Here is a 22,093-nt window from a genome sequence, read left to right on the forward strand (position 1 = left end):
GGATTCTCTGTCCCGCCAGCCCCGTTTCCCTGCGCGGAGCCCTCACCGGCAGCGGGATTCTCCGTCCCGCCAGCCCCGTTTCCCTGCGCGGCGCCCTCACCGGCAGCGGGATTCTCCGTCCCGCCAGCCCCGTTTCCCTGCGCGGAGCGTCCTCACCGGCAGCGGGATTCTCTGTCCCGCCAGCCCCGTTTCCCTGCGCGGAGCCCTCACCGGCAGCGGGGTTCTCCGTCCCGCCAGCCCCGTTTCCCTGCGCGGAGCCCTCACCGGCAGCGGGATTCTCCCTCCCGCCAGCCCCGTTTCCCTGCGCGGAGCCCTCACGGGCAGCGGGATTCTCCGTCCCGCCAGCCCCGTTTCCCTGTGCGGATCCCCCACCGGCAGCGGGATTCTCCGTCCCGCCAGCCCCGTTTCCCTGCGCGGAGTCCTCACCGGCAGCGGGATTCTCCGTCCCGCCAGCCCCATTTCGCTCCGCGGAGCCCTCACCGGCAGCAGGATTCTCCGTCCCGCTCGCCCCGTTTCCCTGCGCGGAGCGTCCTCACCGGCAGCGGGATTCTCCGTCCCGCCAGCCCCGTTTCCCTGCGCGGCGCCCACACCGGCAGCGGGATTCTCCATCCCGCCAGCCCCGTTTCCCTGCGCGGTGCCCTCACCGGCAGCGGGATTCTCCGTTCCCGCCAGCCCCGTTTCCCTGCGCGGCGCCCTCACCGGCAGCGGGATTCTCCGTCCCGCCAGCCCCGTTTCCCTGCGCGGAGCGTCCTCACCGGCAGCGGGATTCTCCGTCCCGCCAGCCCCGTTTCCCTGCGCGGAGCGTCCTCACCGGCAGCGGGATTTTCCGTCCCGCCAGCCCCGTTTCCCTGCGCGGAGCGTCCTCACCGGCAGCGGGATTCTCCGTCCCGCCAGCCCCGTTTCCCTGCGCGGAGCGTCCTCACCGGCAGCGGGATTCTCCGTCCCGCCAGCCCCGTTTCCCTGCGCGGAGCGTCCTCACCGACAGCGGGATTCTCTGTCCCGCCAGCCCCGTTTCCCTGCGCGGAGCCCTCACCGGCAGCGGGATTCTCCGTCCCGCCAGCCCCGTTTCCCTGCGCAGCGTCCTCACCGGCAGCGGGATTCTCCGTCCCGCTAGCCCCGTTTCCCTGCGCGGAGCGTCCTCACCAGCCGCGGGATCCTCCATCCCGCCAGCCCCGTTTCCCTGCGCGGAGCCCTCACCGGCAGCGGGATTCTCCGTCCCGCCAGCCCCGTTTCCCTGTGCGGAGCGTCCTCACCGGCAGCGGGATTCTCCGTCCCGCCAGCCCCGTTTCCCTGCGCGGAGCGTCCTCACCGGCAGCGGGATTCTCCGTCCGCTGGCCCCGTTTCCCTGCGCGGCGTCCTCACCGGCAGCGGGATTCTCCGTCCCGCTAGCCCCGTTTCCCTGCGCGGAGCGTCCTCACCAGCCGCGGGATCCTCCATCCCGCCAGCCCCGTTTCCCTGCGCGGAGCCCTCACCGGCAGCGGGATTCTCCGTCCCGCCAGCCCCGTTTCCCTGCGCGGAGCGTCCTCACCGGCAGCGAGATTCTCCGTCCCGCCAGTCCCGTTTCCCTGCGCGGAGCGTCCTCACCGGCAGCGGGATTCTCCGTCCCGCCAGCCCCGTTTCCCTGCGCGGAGCGTCCTCACCGGCAGCGGGATTCTCCGTCCCGCCAGCCCCCTTTCCCTGCGCGGAGCCCTCACCGGCAGCGGGATTCTCCGTTCTGCCAGCCCCGTTTCCCTGCGCGGAGCGTCCTCTCCGGCAGCGGGATTCTCCGTCCCGCCAGCCCCGTTTCCCTGCGCGGAGCGTCCTCACCGGCAGCGGGATTCTCCGTCCCGCCAGCCCCGTTTCCCTGCGCGGAGCGTCCTCACCGACAGCGGGATTCTCTGTCCCGCCAGCCCCGTTTCCCTGCGCGGAGCCCTCACCGGCAGCGGGATTCTCCGTCCCGCCAGCCCCGTTTCCCTGCTCGCCGCCCTCACCGGCAGCAGGATTCTCCGTCCCGCCAGCCCCGTTTCCCTGCGCGGAGCGTCCTCACCGGCAGCGGGATTCTCCGTCCCGCCAGCCCCGTTTCCCTGCGCGGAGCCCTCACCGGCAGCAGGATTCTCCGTCCCGCCAGCCTCGTTTCCCTGCGCGGAGCCCTCACCGGCAGCGGGATTCTCCGTCCCGCCAGCCTCGTTTCCCTGCGCGGAGCCCTCACGGGCAGCGGGATTCTCCGTCCCGCCAGCCCCGTTTCCCTGCGCGGTGCCCTCACCGGCAGCGGGATTCTCCGTCCCGCCAGCCCCGTTTCCCTGCGCGGCCCCATCACCGGCAGCGGGATTCTCCGTCCCGCCAGCCCCGTTTCCCAGCGCGGTGCCCTCACCGGCAGCGGGATTCTCCGTCCCGCCAGCCCCGTTTCCCTGCGCGGTGCCCTCACCGGCAGCGGGATTCTCCGTCCCGCCAGCCCCGTTTCCCTGCGCGGAGCCCTCACCGGCAGCGGGATTCTCCGTCCCGCCAGCCCCGTTTCCCTGCGCGGAGCCCTCACCGGCAGCGGGATTCTCCGTCCCGCCAGCCCCGTTTCCCTGCGCGGCGCCCTCACCGGCAGCGGGATTCTCCGTCCCACCAGCCCCGTTTCCCTGCGCGGCCCCCTCACCGGCAGCGGGATTCTCCGTCCCACCAGCCCCGTTTCCCTGCGCGGAGCCCTCACCGGCAGCGGGATTCTCTGTCCCGCCAGCCCCGTTTCCCTGCGCGGAGCCCTCACCGGCAGCGGGATTCTCCGTCCCGCCAGCCCCGTTTCCCTGCGCGGAGCCCTCACCGGCAGCGGGATTCTCCGTCCCGCCAGCCCCGTTTCCCTGCGCGGAGTCCACACCGGCAGCGGGATTCTCCGTCCCGCCAACCCCGTTTCCCTGCGCGGCGTCCTCACCGGCAGCGGGATTCTCCGTCCCGCCAGCCCCGTTTCCCTGCGCGGCGTCCTCACCGGCAGCGGGATTCTCCGTCCTGCCAGCCCCGTTTCCCTGCGCGGCGTCCTCACCGGCAGCGGGATTCTCCGTCCCGCCAGCCCCGTTTCCCTGCGCGACGTCCTCACCGGCAGCGGGATTCTCCGTCCTGCCAGCCCCGTTTCCCTGCGCGGCGTCCTCACCGGCAGCGGTATTCTCCGTCCCGCCAGCCCCGTTTCCCTGCGCGGCGCCCACACCGGCAGCGGGATTCTCCGTCCCGCCAGCCCCGTTTCCCTGCGCGGAGCGTCCTCACCGGCAGCGGGATTCTCCGTCCCGCCAGCCCCGTTTCCCTGCGTGGCCCCATCACCGGCAGCGGGATTCTCCGTCCTGCCAGCCCCGTTTCCCTGCGCGGAGTCCTCACCGGCAGCGGGATTCTCCGTCCCGCCAGCCCCGTTTCCCTGCGCGGAGCGTCCTCACCGGCAGCGGGATTCTCCGTCCCGCCAGCCCCGTTTCCCCGCGCGGAGCCCTCACCGGCAGCGGGATTCTCCGTCCCGCCAGCCCCGTTTCCCTGCGCGGCGCCCTCACCGGCAGCGGGATTCTCCGTCCCGCCAGCCCCGTTTCCCTGCGCGGAGCGTCCTCACCGGCAGCGGGATTCTCCGTCCCGCCAGCCCCGTTTCCCTGCTCGGCGCCCCCACCGGCAGCGGGATTCTCCGTCCCGCCAGCCCCGTTTCCCTGCGCGGAGCCCTCACCGACAGCGGGATTCTCCGTCCCGCCAGCCCCGTTTCCCTGCGCGGCGTCCTCACCGGCAGCGGGATTCTCCGTCCCGCCAGCCCCGTTTCCCTGCGCGGAGCCCTCACCGGCAGCGGAATTCTCCGTCCCGCCAGCCCCGTTTCCCTGCGCGGCGTCCTCACCGGCAGCGGGATTCTCCGTCCCGCCAGCCCCGTTTCCCTGCGCGGAGCCCTCACCGGCAGCGGGATTCTCCGTTCCCGCAGCCGGCCAATGGGGTTTCCCATCGTGGGCCACCTCGCGCCGTCGGGAAACGCGCGTGCGTGGTTGCACGTCCGGCGGGGCGGGAGATCCTGCCGACAGAGAATCCTGCATTCGAGGGTTTTATAAGACAATGTTAATTCTTCCTCTCTGAGTTCCCGTTTGGCTACTTTCTTTTTGTTTAATAAACATTTTATTGAGGTATTTGTTTGGCATTGTAACCGCAGCAACACAAACAATGTTCATAAAAATATAAACACAGTGCAAATACCGCCTCCCTCCCCCCCCCCCCCCCCCCCAAGTCCCACCATTCCTTAACCCCCTACTCTACACTACCCACCCCCCCCCCGCCCCCCACTTCTGCTGACGATTAATTCCCTGCGAAGAAGTCGACAAATGGTTGCCACCTCCGGGCGAACCCTAACAGAGACCCTCTCAAGGCGAACTTAATCTTCTCCAGGCAGAGGAAGCCAGCCATGTCCGATAGCCAGGTCTCCGACTTCAGGGGCTTTGAGTCCCTCCATGCTAGTAATATGCGCCTCCGGGCTAGCAGGGAAGCAAAGGCCAGAACATCCGCCTCTTTCTCCTCCTGGATTCCCGGATCCTGCGACACCCCGAAAATCGTCACCTCAGGACTCAATGCCACCCTCGTATTTAACACCGTGGACATGGCGTCAGCAAACCCCTGCCCAAATCCCCTAAGTTTCGGACATGCCCAGAACATAGGGACATGGTTCGCTGGCCCCCACGCACACTTCGCACACCTGTCCTCCACCCCAAAGAATCTGCTCATCCGGGCCACTGTCACGTGAGCCCGGTGCACGACCTTGAATTGGATCAGGCTGAGCCTGGCGCATGTTGTGGTCGCGTTGACTCTACTCAATGCGTCCGCCCAAATGCCCTCCTCTATCTCTCCCCCCAGCTCCTCCTGCCACTTGCGCTTCAGCTCCTCGGTCTGCGTCTCCTCCGAACCCATAAGCTCTCTATATATTTCCGAGACGCTCCCCTCTCCTATCCATCCTCTAGAATCTACCCTATCCTGAATCCCCCTGAGCGGCAGGAGTGGGAAGGTCAGTCCAACTAGGGAAGGGGCGGTACTGGACCTGGTATTGGGGAATGAGCCCGGCCAGGTGGTAGATGTTTCAGTAGGGGAGCATTTCGGTAACAGTGACCACAATTCAGTAAGTTTTAAAGTACTGGTGGACAAGGATAAGAGTGGTCCTCGAATGAATGTGCTAAATTGGGGGAAGGCTAATTATAACAATATTAGGCGGGAACTGAAGAACATAGATTGGGGGCGGATGTTTGAGGGCAAATCAACATCTGACATGTGGGAGGCTTTCAAGTGGCAGTTGAAAGGAATTCAGGACGGGCATGTTCCTGTGAGGAAGAAGGATAAATACGGCAATTTTCGGGAACCATGGATGACGAGAGATATTGTAGGCCTCGTCAAAAAGAAAAAGGAGGCATTTGTCAGGGCTAAAAGGCTGAGAACAGACGAAGCCTGCGTGGAATATAAGGAAAGTAGGAAGGAACTTAAGCAAGGAGTCAGGAGGGCTAGAAGGGGTCACGAAAAGTCATTGGCAAATAGGGTTAAGGAAAATCCCAAGGCTTTTTACATGTACATAAAAAGCAAGAGGGTAGCCAGGGAAAGGGTTGACCCACTGAAGGATAGGCAAGGGAATCTATGTGTGGAGCCAGAGGAAATGGGCGAGGTACTAAATGAATACTTTGCATCAGTATTCACCAAAGAGAAGAAATTGGTAGATGTTGAGTCTGGAGAAGGGTGTGTAGATAGCCTGGGTCACATTGAGATCCAAAAAGACGAGGTGTTGGGTGTCTTAAAAAATATTAAGGTAGATAAGTCCCCAGGGCCTGATGGGATCTACCCCAGAATACTGAAGGAGGCTGGAGAGGAAATTGCTGAGGCCTTGACAGAAATCTTTGGATCCTCGCTGTCTTCAGGGGATGTCCCGGAGGACTGGAGAATAGCCAATGTTGTTCCTCTGTTTAAGAAGGGTAGCAAGGATAATCCCGGGAATTACAGGCCGGTGAGCCTTACTTCAGTGGTAGGGAAACTACTGGAGAGAATTCTTCGAGACAGTATCTACTCCCATTTGGAAGCAAATGGACGTATTAGTGAGAGGCAGCATGGTTTTGTGAAGGGGAGGTCGTGTCTCACTAACTTGATAAAGTTTTTCGAGGAGGTCACTAAGATGATTGATGCAGGTAGGGCAGTGGATGTTGTCTATATGGACTTCAGTAAGGCCTTTGACAAGGTCCCTCATGGTAGACTAGTACAAAAGGTGAAGTCACACGGGATCAGGGGTGAGCTGGCAAGGTGGATACAGAACTGGCTAGGCCATAGAAGGCAGAGAGTAGCAATGGAAGGATGCTTTTCTCATTGGAGGGCTGTGACCAGTGGTGTTCCACAGGGATCAGTGCTGGGACCTTTGCTCTTTGTAGTATATATAAATGATTTGGAGGAAAATGTAACTGGTCTGATTAGTAAGTTTGCAGACGACACAAAGGTTGGTGGAATTGCGGATAGCGATGAGGACTGTCGGAGGATACAGCAGGATTTAGATTGTTTGGAGACTTGGGCAGAGAGATGGCAGATGGAGTTTAATCCGGACAAATGTGAGGTAATGCATTTTGGAAGGCCTAATGCAGGCAGGGAATATACAGTGAATGGTAGAACCCTCAAGAGTATTGAAAGTCAAAGAGATCTAGGAGTACAGGTACACAGGTCATTGAAAGGGGCAACACAGGTGGAGAAGGTAGTCAAGAAGGCATACGGCATGCATGCCTTCATTGGCCGGGGCATTGAGTATAAGAATTGGCAAGTCATGTTGCAGCTGTATAGAACCTTAGTTAGGCTACACTTGGAGTATAGTGTTCAATTCTGGTCGCCACACTACCAGAAGGATGTGGAGGCTTTAGAGAGGGTGCAGAAGAGATTTACCAGAATGTTGCCTGGTATGGAGGGCATTAGCTATGAGGAGCGGTTGAATAAACTCGGTTTGTTCTCACTGGAACGAAGGAGGTTGAGGGGAGACCTGATAGAGGTATACAAAATTATGAGGGGCATAGACAGAGTGGATAGTCAGGGGCTTTTCCCCAGGGTAGAGGGGGTCAATTACTAGGGGGCATAGGTTTAAGGTGCGAGGGGCAAGGTTTAGAGGAGATGTACGAGGCAAGTTTTTTACACAGAGGATAGTGGGTGCCTGGAACTCGCTACCGGAGGAGGTGGTGGAAGCAGGGACGATAGTGACATTTAAGGGGCATCTTGACAAATACATGAATAGGATGGGAATAGAGGGATACGGACCCAGGAAGAGTAGAAGATTGTAGTTTAGTCGGGCAGCATGGTCGGCACGGGCTTGGAGGGCCGAAGGGCCTGTTCCTGTGCTGTACATTTCTTTGTTCTTTGTTCTTTGTTCTTTGTTCTTTGGTACCTGTCTACACAGAAAATCCCGCACCTGCAGATATCGAAGTTCATTTCCCCCGGCCAATGCAAACTTCTCCTCCAGTGCCCTCATATTTGGAAAGCTCCCCTCTATAAACAAGCCCCCCGTCCTCTCAATCCCCGCTCTCCGCCAAATTCGGGACCCCCCGTCCATCCTCCCCGGGGCAAACCGGTGATTATCGCAGATTGGGGACCAGACCGATGGCCCCTCTGCTCCCACGTCTCCTCCACTGTCCCCAGACTCTCAGGGCCGCCACCACCACTGGACTGGTGGAGAACTGCGCCGGCGGGAACGGCAGGGGCGCAGTTACCAGCACCCCCAGACTTGTGCCCCTGCAAGAAACCGCCTCCATGCCTCCCCCCCCTCCCCCCAGCCCCACCCCACCCTCACCCCCACCCCCTCCAGCCACTTCCTAACCATGGCTATGTTAGCCGCCCAGTAATAATTGCTGAAGTTCGGCAGCGCCACCCCTCTCTCTCCCCGACTCCGCTCAAGCATTACCCTCCTTACTCGCGGGGACTTGCCCGCCCCCCATACAAAGCCGCTATAACTTTACTGACCCGCTTAAAAAAGGACCACGGAATGAAGATGGGGAGGCATTGGAAAACGAATAGGAATCTCGGGAGGACCGTCATTTTCACCGTTTGAACTCTCCCCGCCTGAGACAACGGGAGCGCATCCCACATCCGGAAAATAGTTCGAGATCATCCTGTTCGTCCGTACGCTTGCCACAGGAGCCTGGTACAGCAACCTGACCCAGTCAATAAAGCCCCTCCCAAATCCGAACCGTTCCAGAACCTCCCACAAATAATCCCACTCAACCCGGTCAAAAGCTTTTTCCGCATCCATCGCGACCACTACCTCCACCTCCCTACTCTCCGGGGGCATCATGATCACATTTAGCAGCCTTCTTACATTGGCCACCAACTGCCTGCCCTAACGAACCCCGTCTGAGCCTCCACAATGACGTTTGGCACACAATCCTCAATCCTGGAGGACAACATTTTGGCCAGCAGTTTGGCATCTACGTTCAACAGGGATATCGGTCTGTAAGACCCACATAGCTCCGGGTTCTTGTCCCGTTTCAGAATAAGCGAAATCGTGGCCTGTGACATCATCTGGGGCAGGACTCCCTTTCCCTTGCCTCGTTAAACAATTTCATCAGCACCGGTCCCAATATCCCAGAGAACTTTTTATAGAACTCTGCTGGGTGCCCGTCTGGTCCCGGGGCCTTACCCAACTGCATGGCCTTCAAGCCCTCCACTATCTCTTCCAACCCGATCGGGGCCCCCAGCCCTTCTGCCAGCTCCCCGTCCACGTTCGGTAAAGTCAGCCCCCCCGTTTCTGCCCTATCCGTCCTGTCCCTGTAAACCCGGATCGAGATCAGCTCTCCTCTCACCACTGCCTTCAGCGCTTCCCAGACCGCCGCTGCTGAGACCTCCCCCGTATCATTTACCTGCAGGTAATTCAGCATGCATTTCCTCAGCCTCTCGCACACCGCTTCGTCCGCAAAAGTCCTACATCCAACCTCCATTGCGGGCGCTGATTGCTATCTGTACTAACCTGCAGGTCAACCCAGTGTGGAGCATGGTCCGAGACCGTAATCGCCGAGTTCCCCATGTCCTCCACCCCTGTCAGCAGGGCCCTACCCAAAACAAAGAAATCGATCCGAGAGTACACCTTTCCGCCCCCCATTTGCTCCATGAACCCTTTCAGTTCCTTTGCCATTGCTGGTACCCTGCCCGTTTTCGAGCATAGCCGATCCAGGCCGGGATCAATAACTGTATTAAAGTCCCCTCCCATGACCAACCTGTGCGAGTCCAGGTCCGGTATCTTTCCCAGCTTCCACTAGGCTGTTTAGCACAGGGCTAAATTGCTGGCTTTGAAAGCAGGCCAAGGCAAGCCAGCAGCACGGTTCGATTCCCGTAACAGCCTCCCCGAACAGGCGCCGGAATGTGGCGACTAGGGGCTTTTCACAGTAACTTCATTGAAGCCTACTTGTGACAATAAGCCATTTTCATTTCATTTCACTAACCATAATATATCGACCCCCCCACATCTGAAACTATTCTACCCACCTCAAATATCACCCGCTTATTAATCAAGATCGCAACCCCCCTAGTCTTTGTATCCAGCCCCGAGCGGAAGACATGACTGACCCAGCCTTTCCTCAATCTAACCTGGTCCACTACTCTAAGGTGCGTCTCCTGCAGCATTACCACGTCCACCTTCAGTCCCCTCAGGTGAGCGAAACACACGTGCCCTCTTAACCGGCCCATTTCTGTTTGGCTACTTTCAATATGCTTTGCCATTCTCCCTCCAATTTCTCCCCCATTCTGTCTCTTCAAAACAAATTCTAACTTTAACCTGCACACTAGCCTATATTCCTAAACGGAACAGTTCCCATTATATCACGGTCCCTCTTCCAGCACAGACATCCAGACCTATTCTTTTCAAATCCTGGCATTTGTGTGCATTAACTTTGTTCACTCTCTCTGCCTCCTGAAGCTGTTCAAGTTTGGACATATCCCGAATCGTCTCTACCCCCATGTTGCTGACTACTTTGTTATTTTGTGTCACTGACACTAGATGCAACAGAAAACTACATAGATTAGACAGCACAAAATTAAGCTATCCTGCCCAACCAACCTGTGTGAAAACGTATGCTCAACTCAAACTTTACCCCATCTTACCTCATTCAGCCCGAGCAGCGTAACTTTCTACTCCCGTCTTCCAAAAATGCTTATCTAGCCTAAATACTTCTAACTGTTCGTCTCAACTACTTTCTGAGGTAGCAGGTCCCACATTCTCACCGTTCTCTGACTAAAGTGCACTAAATAATTAGAAAAGTGCAACTGTGAGAGGAAGACTGAGAAGTGACTCACCTAACCACAAGCACAGAGCTCCCATCCTCAGTGTGCGTCAGTGCTGGTCTCTGCTCTGGCTGAATGTCCCCTGGGTATTTATTGGAGAGGTCACCTCCTAACAATAGGTTTTTAATATGCAAAGAAGGTGTCAATTTACCTGGAGTCGAATAGAAGTGGGCAGTGTCACTCGGATTACAAGCTTAGATTTCTGTGGAAGCTCCTCCGCCCAAAGGTAGAGGTGAATGATTTACAGTGCGAGAAATTACAGTGTTAGAAATCAAGAAGTGGCCCAAATGACTTGGCACCTGAGCCATTATTCAGTTACTAATGTTCCTCTTTGCTCTCAAGTCAAGCAACTACAAATGATCATGTTGTGTGTTATGCTATTTTCTGCTGACTGACCCTTTGAGCAAAGCTGACTGAAAGGGGAGATTTGTTAGAGATGTTTTAAATCGGGTCTGGTTTAGATAGAACGGAAACTATTTTCAGTCAAAATAGGAGAACATAGATTTAAAGGTATTGGCAAAATAATCAGAGGCGACTCAGGAAAGAAAACCTACCCATGGAACAACAGTTAAGATTTGGAATGTGCTATCTGATAGTAACCTTCAAAACAAAATTGAATAAATACTTTTAGAAGAATGAATTGCAGGATTTTGGTAAAGGGTGGGGTGAATTCAGATTTAAAAAATCATGCACAAAAAAAAACCTGATCATAGAAAAGTTACAGCACAACTGCCTATGCTGAGCTGTCCCTGTCTGCTGCTGCTCACTAGCCCTGTGCTTCTGAAAGAGGCGGATCCTACCTTGGGCTGGACCCTTTATACCCGTCTCTGATGCTGCCCTCTAGTGATGCTGTGGCTGTTACATCTGTCTGCAGTCCCTGGTGTATGTGCAAATGTATGTACAGATGTACAGATCACTACATCCCCCCTTTTTTTGGGCATGTTTTCTAGACTGGCCTCAAGAAAACTGTACATATCAAGTGGTGAGAATATGCAATTCTGCACACTGTGAAAATGATAAAAGTAATACAGAAACAATTAACTGTGACATGGGTCCATCGTGAGAAATGTCCATATTCGTCTTGCACGTGTGTCGAAGTGTCGTCACAAATCTAGCCGATCGGGTGCTTTGTGGCTTCTGCTGGAGCGTTTTAACGGTGGTAGTAGGGATGATGGTTTGATGTCATCAAGAGTACTGTCTGGCGTTGTGTGGTGAGGAACATCCTGTGGACAAATAGACTCGGTCAAGTCCAGTGTGGGAAATACTGGCGTTGTAGGTCGAATCTCTAATAGATCCCGGTGGTTACGGCAAAAAAGTACTCCCGCAGACGATTTGACAATGTAGGACCGCGGTGCCTCCTGCCTGATCGCCGTGACTGACTCAGACCATCCACCTTCTGGGTCCCTGATTCTGATGGTGTCACCTATTGTCAGTGGCTTGAGTGGGATCGCATGTTGATCGTAGTATATTTTATGTTTGGAGCATAGTGCCCGCATGTCGTAGAGAACCAGTGTGTTGCCGGGGTCTCGGGATTGCTTTGCCTATAGGGTTGTCCGGATGTCTCTGCCGACGAGCATTTGCGCTGGCGACAGTCCTGAGCTCAATGGAGTTGCTCGGTACGATAACAGAGCGAGGTTGATGTCAGACTGTGACTCGGCTGCTTTGCTGAAGAGTCGTTTAATGATGTGGACATCTTTTCCCCCGTTCCATTTGATTGCGGGTAGCGATTCTGTGTCGGACCATTGTCTGACCTCGACATTTTCCTGTGTTTGTGGTATTGATTCTGTATGTCATCGTTCGTGAAAGCTGTTTTGCTTGTTTGTTCTGGAACCGATGTGAATTTGTGAGATTCTTTATCATGCCATGGCATGTTTGTAATCTTGTCATTGTTTCGCAGTGTGCTGTGGCAGTGTCCTTCACGTGCAGAGTTGTAACCTGTTGTACAGGTCGTTGTTTCATTTTTGTTGTTTCTGTCGTTTCTGTCTTGGTTGTTTTTGTTGGCGTTCTTGTTGTTGTCGTTCTTGTTGTTGTCGTTCTTGTTGTTGTCGTTCTTGTTGTTCTTTTTGTCGCGCTTGTTGATTCTGTTCCGTTGTTTTCCCTTTTATTCTTGTTCTTTTTCTGGTTGTGCTTGTTGTTTCTGGGATGCTTCTAGGTGCTTTTGTCGTTCTTGTTGCGCTGCATGTTGTGTTTGTTGTTGCTGTTGTTATTCTTGTTTCTGCTGTGCTTCTTGCATTTTTTGTTGTTCTTGTTCCATTCAATGAGTGCGCCATGTGGATGAGTTGAGTCATTGTCACAGTTATTGGTGTCAGTGTCCTTTGCGGTATCTGCTACATTGAGCGTGTCTTCTTGAGAATTGTGAGAATGATCTGATGTTGCATTGACGTTGGTGACATCAGTCATTTGTGGTGCATTCGATTCCTCTTCTTTGCTTCCTTGGTACTCCTCTTCTAGAGTCATTTCAGGTTCACTTGAATGATCATTGATCTCATTGTGCTCCTTTTCTGGAGTCAATATCTTCAAGATTTTGATTCATGTTGTCTATCTGGACTCTTGTTGCTCCTCTTCTAGAGTCAAAATCTTCAGGATTTCTATTGACGTGGTCTATCTGGACTCTTGGTTCTCCTCTTCTAGAGTCAAAATCTTCAGGATTTCTATTGACGCGGTCTATCTGGACTCTTGGTGCTCCTCTTCTAGAGTCAAAATCTTCAGGATTTCTATTGACGTGGTCTATCTGGACTCTTGGTTCTCCTCTTCTAGAGTCAAAATCTTCAAGATTTCTATTGACGTGGTCTCTCTGGACTCTTGGTGCTCCTCTTCGGCCCATCGAGTCTGCACCGGCTCTTGGAAAGAGCACCCTACCCAAGGTCAACACCTCCACCCTATCCCCATAACCCAGTAACCCCACCCAACACTAAGGGCAATTTTGGACACTAAGGGCAATTTATCATGGCCAATCCACCTAACCTGAACATCTTTGGACTGTGGGAGGAAAATGGAGCACCTGGAGGAAACCTACGCACACACAGGGAGGATGTGCAGACTCCACACGGTTAGTGACCCAAGCCGAATTGAACCTGGGACCCTGGAGCTTTGAAGCAATTGTGCTTCACAATGCTACCGTGCAGTGAAAGTTCTTCCCTCAAATTTTTATCAGATAGTCCAGAAACTAATTGATGCATTAACACAGTGTCTCTGAAATCAGCATAATCATAGCCTTGTAGAATTAGCTTGAGATTTGTAATAAAATCAGAGATGGGCCCTCCGTTTCTCTGACAAGAGTTAAATCTTTCCAGAGTGACTCTTATAGTGTTCATCAAATTTTTTGAGTACAACTTCTAATTTGGTGTTGTCCTCACCATCTAAGTAATTAAAGCAATTATAGATTTCTCTAGCTTCATGCCCTCCTGTTGAGAGTAGTAGGGCTATTTTCATTGTGTCCTAGGCAGTGCTTAAATCATTAGCAGCGATAAATATTTGGAACAGCTGTTCAAACATTTTCCAGTTATAGCTTCAATTACCGGTTGTTTCCAGCTGCCATGGCGTTCCAACAAGTTCCATCGAATCAGTTAGACGTTGAGGATCCATTTGCTGCGAAGTCTTTCACAGTCGAATATCCGGTTTAAGTTTTTCTTCTCTTGCTGGTGTCCAGCTAGCTTTCTGAAATCACTCCTGGTATCATATGTTATTCTCTAAGTCTGAATAAAGATTGTAGACTTCCAGTTAACACAAATACTTTATTCAATGGGTTTGTTCTGTTTCCAGAACTTAACCAGATATAATACAGTCAAGAGGTATGACCAGTGAAGCTCAGGTAAACTGCCTATGCTGAGCTGTCCCTGTCTGCTGCTGCTCACTAGCCCTGTGCTTCTGAAAGAGGCGGATCCTCCCTTGGGCTGGACCCTTTATACCCGTCTCTGATGCTGCCCTCTAGTGATGCTGTGGCTGTTACATCTGTCTGCAGTCCCTGGTGTATGTGCAGATGTACGTACAGGTGTACAGACCACTGCCTCCATGCAGAAATCTCCCTTTAATCTGTCCCAATGCTCCTTCTACCTTATCGGCCCCACTTTTATTTTTACGACTTTTTCTAATCATGTACCTAACATACTTTGATATGAGTTGCTTATCTCTTCCCATACTGGAAACCTCATGGGCGGATTTTCCATTCGGCGACGCCGGGATTGGGAAATGCGATTGGGCGGAGAATAGCTTCCGACACCAAAACCGCGGAAGGCGCCGATTCGATACCAAATCGCGATTTTCCGTCACCTCAGAAACTCCGCAAGAACACCATTTTCATATCATTAGCGGGCCCGATCCAGTATTCTCCGGGGCCTCCGCGATTCTCCAGCTCGGATGAGCGGGGTTGCTGACGGCTTGGTTCACTGGTGAGATGGTTGCTGAGGGAGAGAAAGGGGGCAGGGAAGGTGTCCAACATCGCCGTAGTTTTCCGACAGCTGTGCCGCTGGCCAGGGGGCTCCTGCCGGTCGGAGGGAGTAGTCGGGGTGGCCAGGAGGTGGGCTGTGGGGTCGGGGTGGCCAGGAGGTGGGCTGTGGGGTCGGGGTGGCCAGGAGGTGGGCTGTGGGGTCGGGGTGGATGGGAATAGATCTCCATTGCCGCAGCCGATCAGGCAGCCATGCAGCTGCACAGGCCGCAAACAGCCCACTTTGAACCTAGGGCCAAGGGTCGTATAGGTGTCCCCCTAGGGCACCCCACTGTGTGCGTTCTGGCCCAAAACCGACCCCTCAGCTACATGGGCGCGCTGTAGCACAAAGAGTGCCATCTTGTTGGCTGGGAGGAGTGTGTGTGGGGAGTGTAATGTGGGTGTGCGGATGGGATGAGTGTGTGTGGGGAGTGGAATATGTATGTGCAGCTGGGATGAGTGTGTGTGGGGAGTGAAATGTGTATGTGTGGCTGGGATGCGTGTGTGTGGGGAGTGTAATGTGTGTGTGTGGCGGGGATGAGTGTGTGTGGGGAGTGTAATGAGTGTGTGTGGCTGGGATGAGTGTGTGTGGGGAGTGGAATGTGTGTGTGCGGCTGGGATGAGTGTGTGTGGGGAGTGTAATGTGTGTGTGTGGCTGGGATGCGAGTGTGTGGGGAGTGGAATGTGGGTGTGCAGCTGGGATGCGTGTGTGTGGGGAGTATAATGTGTGTGTGCGGCTGGGATGAGTGTGTGTGGGGAGTGGAATGTGGGTGTGCAGCTGGGATGCGTGTGTGTGGGGAGTGTAATGAGTGTGTGTGGCTGGGATGAGTGTGTGTGGGGAGTGTAATGTGTATGTGTGGCTGGGATGCGTGTGTGTGGGGAGTGGAATGTGGGTCTGCAGATGGGATGAGTGTGTGTGGGGAGTGTAATGTGTGTGTGCGGCTGGGATGAGTGTGTGTGGGGTGTGTAATGTGTGTGTGCGGCTGGGATGAGTGTGTGTGGGGAGTGTAATGTGTGTGTGCGGCTGGGATGAGTGTGTGTGGGGTGTGTAATGTGTGTGTGCGGCTGGGATGAGTGTGTGTGGGGAGTGTAATGTGTGTGGGTGGCTGGGATGAGTGTGTGTGGAGAGTGTAATATGGGTGTGCGGCTGGGATGAGTGTGTGTGGGGAGTGGAATGTGTGTGTGCGGCTGGGAGGAGTGTGTGTGGGGAGTGTAATGTGGGTGTGCGGCTGGGATGAGTGTGTGTGGGGAGTGGAATGTGTGTGTGTGGCTGGGATGAGTGTGTGTGGGGGGTGTAATGTGTGTGGGTGGCTGGGATGAATGTGTGTGGGGAGTGTAATATGGGTGTGCGGCTGGGATGAGTGTGTGTGGGGAGTGGAATGTGTGTGTGCGGCTGGGAGGAGTGTGTGTGGGGAGTGTAATGTGGGTGTGCGGCTGGGATGAGTGTGTGTGGGGAGTGTAATGTGTGTGTGTGGCTGGGATGAGTGTGTGTGGGGGGTGTAATGTGTATGTGTGGCTGGGATGTGTGTGTGGGGAGTGTAATGTGTGTGGGTGGCTTGGATGAGTGTGTGTGGGGAGTGTAATGTGTGTGTGAGGCTGGGTGAGTGTGTGTGGGGAGTGTAATGTGTGTGTGCGGCTGGGATGAGTGTGTGTGGGGAGTGTAATGTGTGTGTGCGGCTGGGATGAGTGTGTGTGGGGAGTGTAATGTGTATGTGTGGCTGGGATGAGTGTGTGTGGGGAGTGTAATGTGTGTGTGCGGCTGGGGTGAGTGTGTGTGGGAGTGTAATGTGTGTGTGCGGCTGGGATGAGTGTGTGTGGGGAGTGTAATGTGTGTGTGCGGCTGGGATGAGTGTGTGTGGGGAGTGGAATGTGTGTGTGTGGCTGGGATGAGTGTGTGTGGTGTGTGGAATGTGTGTGTGTGCAGCTGGGATGAGTGTGCGTGGGGAGTGGAATGTGGGTGTGCGGCTGGGATGAGTGTGTGTGGGGAGTGTAATCTGTGTGTGCAGCTGGGATGAGTGTGCGTGGGGAGTGTAATGTGGGTGTGCGGCTGGGATGAGTGTGTGTGGGGAGCGTAATGTGTGTGTGTGGCTGGGATGAGTGTGTGTGGGGAGTGTAATGTGTATGTGTGGCTGGGATGCGTGTGTGTGGGGAGTGGAATGTGGGTGTGCAGCTGGGATGAGTGTGTGGGGAGTGTAATGTGTGTGGGTTGCTGGGATGAGTGTGTGTGGGGAGTGTAATGTGGGTGTGCAGCTGGGATGAGTGTGCGTGGGGAGTGGAATGTGGGTGTGCGGCTGGGATGAGTGTGTGTGGGGAGTGTAATGAGTGTGTGTGGCTGGGATGTGTGTGTGTGGGGAGTGTAATGTGTGTGTGCGGCTGGGATGAGTGTGTGTGGCTGGGATGCGTGTGTGTGGGGAGTGTAATGTGTGTGTGCGGCTGGGATGAGTGTGTGTGGGGAGTGTAATGTGTGTGTGCGGCTGGGATGAGTGTGTGTGGGGAGTGGAATGTGTGTGTGTGGCTGGGATGAGTGTGTGTGGGGAGTGGAATGTGTGTGTCTGCAGCTGGGATGAGTGTGCGTGGGGAGTGGAATGTGTGTGTGCGGCTGGGATGAGTGTGTGTGGGGAGTGGAATGTGTGTGTGTGCAGCTGGGATGAGTGTGTGTGGGGAGTGGAATGTGGGTGTGCGGCTGGGATGACTGTGTGTGGGGAGTGGAATGTGTGTGTGTGGCTGGGATGAATGTGTGTGGGGAGTGGAATGTGTGTGTGTGCAGCTGGGATGAGTGTGTGTGGAGAGTGTAATGTGTATGTGTGGCTGGGACGAGTGTGTGTGGGGAGTGTAATGTGTGTGTGCAGCTGGGATGAGTGTGTGTGGGGAGTGTAATGTGGGTGTGCGGCTGGTATGAGTGTGTGTGGGGAGTGTAATGTGTGTCTGCGGCTGGGATGAGTGTGTGTGGGGAGTGTAATGTGGGTGTGCGGCTGGGATGAGTGTGTGTGGGGAGTGTAATGTGGGTGTGCGGCTGGGATGAGTGTGTGTGGGGAGTGGAATGTGTGTGTGTGGCTGGGATGAGTGTGTGTGGGGAGTGGAATGTGTGTGTGTGCAGCTGGGATGAGTGTGTGTGGGGAGTGTAATGTGTATGTGTGGCTGGGATGAGTGTGTGTGGGGAGTGTAATGTGTGTGTGCGGCTGGGGTGATTGTGTGTGGGGAGTGTAATGTGGGTGTGCGGCTGGGATGAGTGTGTGTGGGGAGTGGAATGTGTGTGTGCAGCTGGGATGAGTGTGTGTGGGGAGTGGAATGTGTGTGTGGGTGGCTGGGATGAGTGTGTGAGGGGAGTGTAATGTGGGTGTGCGGCTGGGATGTGTGTGTGTGGGGAGTGTAATGTGTGTGTGTGGCTGGGATGAGTGTGTGTGGGGAGTGTAATGTGTGTGTGTGGCTGGGATGAGTGTGTGTGGGGAGTGTAATGTGTGTGTGTGGCTGGGATGAGTGTGTGTGGAGAGTGGAATGTGGGTGTGGGTGGCTGGGATGAGTGTGTGAGGGGAGTGTAATGTGGGTGTGCGGCTGGGATGAGTGTGTGTGGGGAGTGTAATGTGTGTGTGCGGTTGGGATGAGTGTGTGTGGGGAGTGTAATGTGGGTGTGCGGCTGGGATGAGTGTGTGTGGGGAGTGTAATGTGTGTGTGCGGTTGGGATGAGTGTGTGTGGGGAGTGTAATGTGGGTGTGCGGCTGGGATGAGTGTGTGTGGGGAGTGTAATGTGGGTGTGTGGCTGGGATGAGTGTGTGTGGGGAGTGTAATGTGTGTGTGCGGCTGGGATGAGTGTGTGTGGGGAGTGTAATGTGGGTGTGTGGCTGGGATGAGTGTGTGTGGGGAGTGTAATGTGTGTGTGCGGCTGGGATGAGTGTGTGGGGAGTGTAATGTGTGTGTGCGGCTGGGATGAGTGTGTGTGGGGAGTGTAATGTGTGTGTGCGGTTGGGATGAGTGTGTGTGTGGAGTGTAATGCGGGTGTGTGGCTGGGATGAGTGTGCGTGGGGAGTGGAATGTGTGTGTGCGGCTGGGATGAGTGTGTGTGGGGAGTGTAATGTTTGTGTGCGGTTGGGATGAGTGTGTGAGGGGAGTGTAATGTGGGTGTGTGGCTGGGATGAGTGTGTGTGGGGAGTGTAATGTGTGTGTGTGGCTGGGATGAGTGTGTGTGGGGAGTGTAATGTGGGTGTGTGGCTGGGATGAGTGTGTGTGGGGAGCGTAATGTGTGTGTGTGGCTGGGATGAGTGTGTGTGGGGAGTGTAATGTGTGTGCGGTTGGGATGAGTGTGTGAGGGGAGTGTAATGTGGGTGTGTGGCTGGGATGAGCGTGTGTGGGGAGTGTAATGTGTGTGTGTGGCTGGGATGAGTGTGTGTGGGGAGTGGAATGTGTGTGTGTGGCTGGGATGAGTGTGTGTGGGGAGTGGAATGTGTGTGTGTGCAGCTGGGATGAGTGTGTGTGGGGAGTGTAATGTGTATGTGTGGCTGGGATGAGTGTGTGTGGGGAGTGTAATGTGTGTGTGCGTCTGGCATGAGTGTGTGTGGGGAGTGTAATGTGGGTGTGCGGCTGGGATGAGTGTGTGTGGGGAGTGGAATGTGGGTGTGGGTGGCTGGGATGAGTGTGTGAGGGGAGTGTAATGTGGGTATGCGGCTGGGATGAGTGTGTGTGGGGAGTGTAATGTGTGTGTGCGGCTGGGATGAGTGTGTGTGGGGAGTGGAATGTGTGTGTGGGTGGCTGGGATGAGTGTGTGTGGGGAGTGTAATGTGTGTGTGTGGCTGGGATGAGTGTGTGTGGAGAGTGGAATGTGGGTGTGGATGGCTGGGATGAGTGTGTGAGGGGAGTGTAATGTGGGTGTGCGGCTGGGATGTGTGTGTGTGGGGAGTGTAATGTGTGTGTGTGGCTGGGATGAGTGTGTGTGGGGAGTGTAATGTGTGTGTGTGGCTGGGATGAGTGTGTGTGGGGAGTGGAATGTGTGTGTGTGGCTGGGATGAGTGTGTGTGGGGAGTGTAATGTGTGTGTGTGGCTGGGATGAGTGTGTGTGGAGAGTGGAATGTGGGTGTGGGTGGCTGGGATGAGTGTGTGAGGGGAGTGTAATGTGGGTGTGCGGCTGGGATGAGTGTGTGTGGGGAGCGTAATGTGTGTGTGCGGTTGGGATGAGTGTGTGTGGGGAGTGTAATGTGGGTGTGCGGCTGGGATGAGTGTGTGTGGGGAGTGTAATGTATGTGTGCGGTTGGGATGAGTGTGTGTGGGGAGTGTAATGTGGGTGTGCGGCTGGGATGAGTGTGTGTGGGGAGTGTAATGTGTGTGTGCGGTTGGGATGAGTGTGTGTGGGGAGTGTAATGTGTGTGTGGGGCTGGGGTGAGTGTGTGTGGGGAGTGTAAAGTGTGTGTGTGGCGGGGATGAGTGTGTGTGGGGAGTGTAATGTGGGTGTGTGGCTGGGATGAGTGTGTGTGGGGAGTGTAATGTGGGTGTGTGGCTGGGATGAGTGTGTGTGGGGAGTGTAATGTGGGTATGTGGCTGGGATGAGTGTGTGTGGGGAGTGTAGTGTGGGTGTGTGGCTGGGATGAGTGTGTGTGGGGAGTGTAATGTGTGTGTGCGGCTGGGATGAGTGTGTGTGGGGAGTGTAATGTGGGTGTGTGGCTGGGATGAGTGTGTGTGGGGAGTGTAATGTGGGTTTGTGGCTGGGATGACTGTGTGTGGGGAGTGTAATGTGTGTGTGCGGCTGGGATGAGTGTGTGTGGGGAGTGTAATGTGTGTGTGCGGCTGGGATGAGTGTGTGTGGGGTGTGTAATGTGTGTGTGCGGTTGGGATGAGTGTGTGTGGGGAGTGTAATGTGGGTGTGTGGCTGGGATGAGTGTGTGTGGGGAGTGTAATGTGGGTGTGCGGCTGGGATGAGTGTGTGTGGGGAGTGTAATGTGGGTGTGTGGCTGGGATGAGTGTGTGTGGGGAGTGTAATGTGTGTGTGGGCTGGGATGAGTGTGTGTGGGGAGTGGAATGTGTGTGTGTGGCTGGGATGAGTGTGTGTGGGGTGTGTAATGTGGGTGTGTGGCTGGGATGAGTGTGTGTGGGGAGTGTAATGTGGGTGTTCGGCTGGGATGAGTGTGTGTGGGGAGTGGAATGTGTGTGTGTGGCTGGGATGAGTGTGTGTGGGGTGTGTAATGTGGGTGTGTGGCTGGGATGAGTGTGTGTGGGGAGTGTAATGTGGGTGTGCGGCTGGGATGAGTGTGTGTGGGGAGTGGAATGTGGGTGTGGGTGGCTGGGATGAGTGTGTGTGGGGAGTGTAATGTGTGTGTGCGGTTGGGATGAGTGTGTGTGGGGAGTGTAATGTGTGTGTGTGGCTGGGATGAGTGTGTGTGGGGAGTGTAATGTGGGTGTGCGGCTGGGATGAGTGTGTGTGGGGAGTGTAATGTGTGTGTGCGGCTGGGATGAGTGTGTGTGGGGAGTGTAATGTGGGTGTGCGGCTGGGATGAGTGTGTGTGGGGAGTGTAATGTGTGTGTGCGGCTGGGATGAGTGTGTGTGGGGAGTGTAAGGTGGGTGTGCGGCTGGGATGAGTGTGTGTGGGGAGTGTAATGTGTGTGTGTGGCTGGGATGAGTGTGTGTGGGGAGTGTAATGTGGGTGTGCGGCTGGGATGAGTGTGTGTGGGGAGTGTAATGTGGGTGTGCGGCTGGGATGAGTGTGTGTGGGGAGTGTAATGTGGGTGTGCGGCTGGGATGAGTGTGCGTGGGGAGTGTAAGGTGGGTGTGCGGCTGGGATGAGTGTGCGTGGGGAGTGTAATGTGAGTGTGTGGCTGGGATGAGTGTGTGTGGGGAGTGTAAGGTGGGTGTGCGGCTGGGATGAGTGTGCGTGGGGAGTGTAATGTGGGTGTGTGGCTGGGATGAGTGTGTGTGGGGAGTGTAAGGTGGGTGTGCGGCTGGGATGAGTGTGCGTGGGGAGTGTAATGTGTGTGTGCGGCTGGGATGAGTGTGTGTGGGGAGTGTAATGTGAGTGTGCGGTTGGGATGAGTGTGTGTGGGAGTGTAATATGGGTGTGTGGCTGGGATGAGTGTGTGTGGGGAGTGTAATGTGTGTGTGCGGTTGGGATGAGTGTGTGTGGGGAGTGTAATGTGAGTGTGCGGTTGGGATGAGTGTGTGTGGGAGTGTAATATGGGTGTGTGGCTGGGATGAGTGTGTGTGGGGAGTGTAATGTGTGTGTGCGGCTGGGATGAGTGTGTGTGGGGAGTGTAATGTGTGCGTGCGGCTGGGATGAGTGTGTGTGGGGAGTGTAATGTGTGTGTGCGGCTGGGATGAGTGTGTGTGGGGAGTGTAATGTGTGTGTGCGGCTGGGATGAGTGCGTGTGGGGAGTGTAATGTGTGTGTGCGGCTGGGATGAGTGTTTGTGGGGAGTGTAATGTGGGTGTGCGGCTGGGATGAGTGTGTGTGGGGAGTGT

At 55.5% G+C, this 22,093-nt stretch overlaps 1 protein-coding gene across 2 annotated transcripts in view; it reads right to left on the reverse strand.

The window, feature by feature from the left end:
• Nucleotides 1–10,357, reverse strand: part of LOC140424699 (uncharacterized) — a 159,952-nt gene extending 149,595 nt beyond the window's left edge. Inside the window, exon 1 of one of the 2 annotated variants that reach the window (XM_072507987.1) lies at nucleotides 10,246–10,357. In XM_072507987.1, the coding sequence (XP_072364088.1) occupies nucleotides 10,246–10,270 (25 nt within the window). In that variant the 5' untranslated portion in view covers nucleotides 10,271–10,357. The remainder of the gene's footprint in view (nucleotides 1–10,245) is intronic. The other variant, XM_072507986.1, reaches the window with a different exon arrangement.
• Between the last annotated feature and the right edge of the window lie 11,736 nt (nucleotides 10,358–22,093).

This window comes from Scyliorhinus torazame, chromosome 6, assembly GCF_047496885.1.
Source record: "Scyliorhinus torazame isolate Kashiwa2021f chromosome 6, sScyTor2.1, whole genome shotgun sequence".
Classification (NCBI taxonomy): Eukaryota; Metazoa; Chordata; class Chondrichthyes; order Carcharhiniformes; family Scyliorhinidae; genus Scyliorhinus; species Scyliorhinus torazame.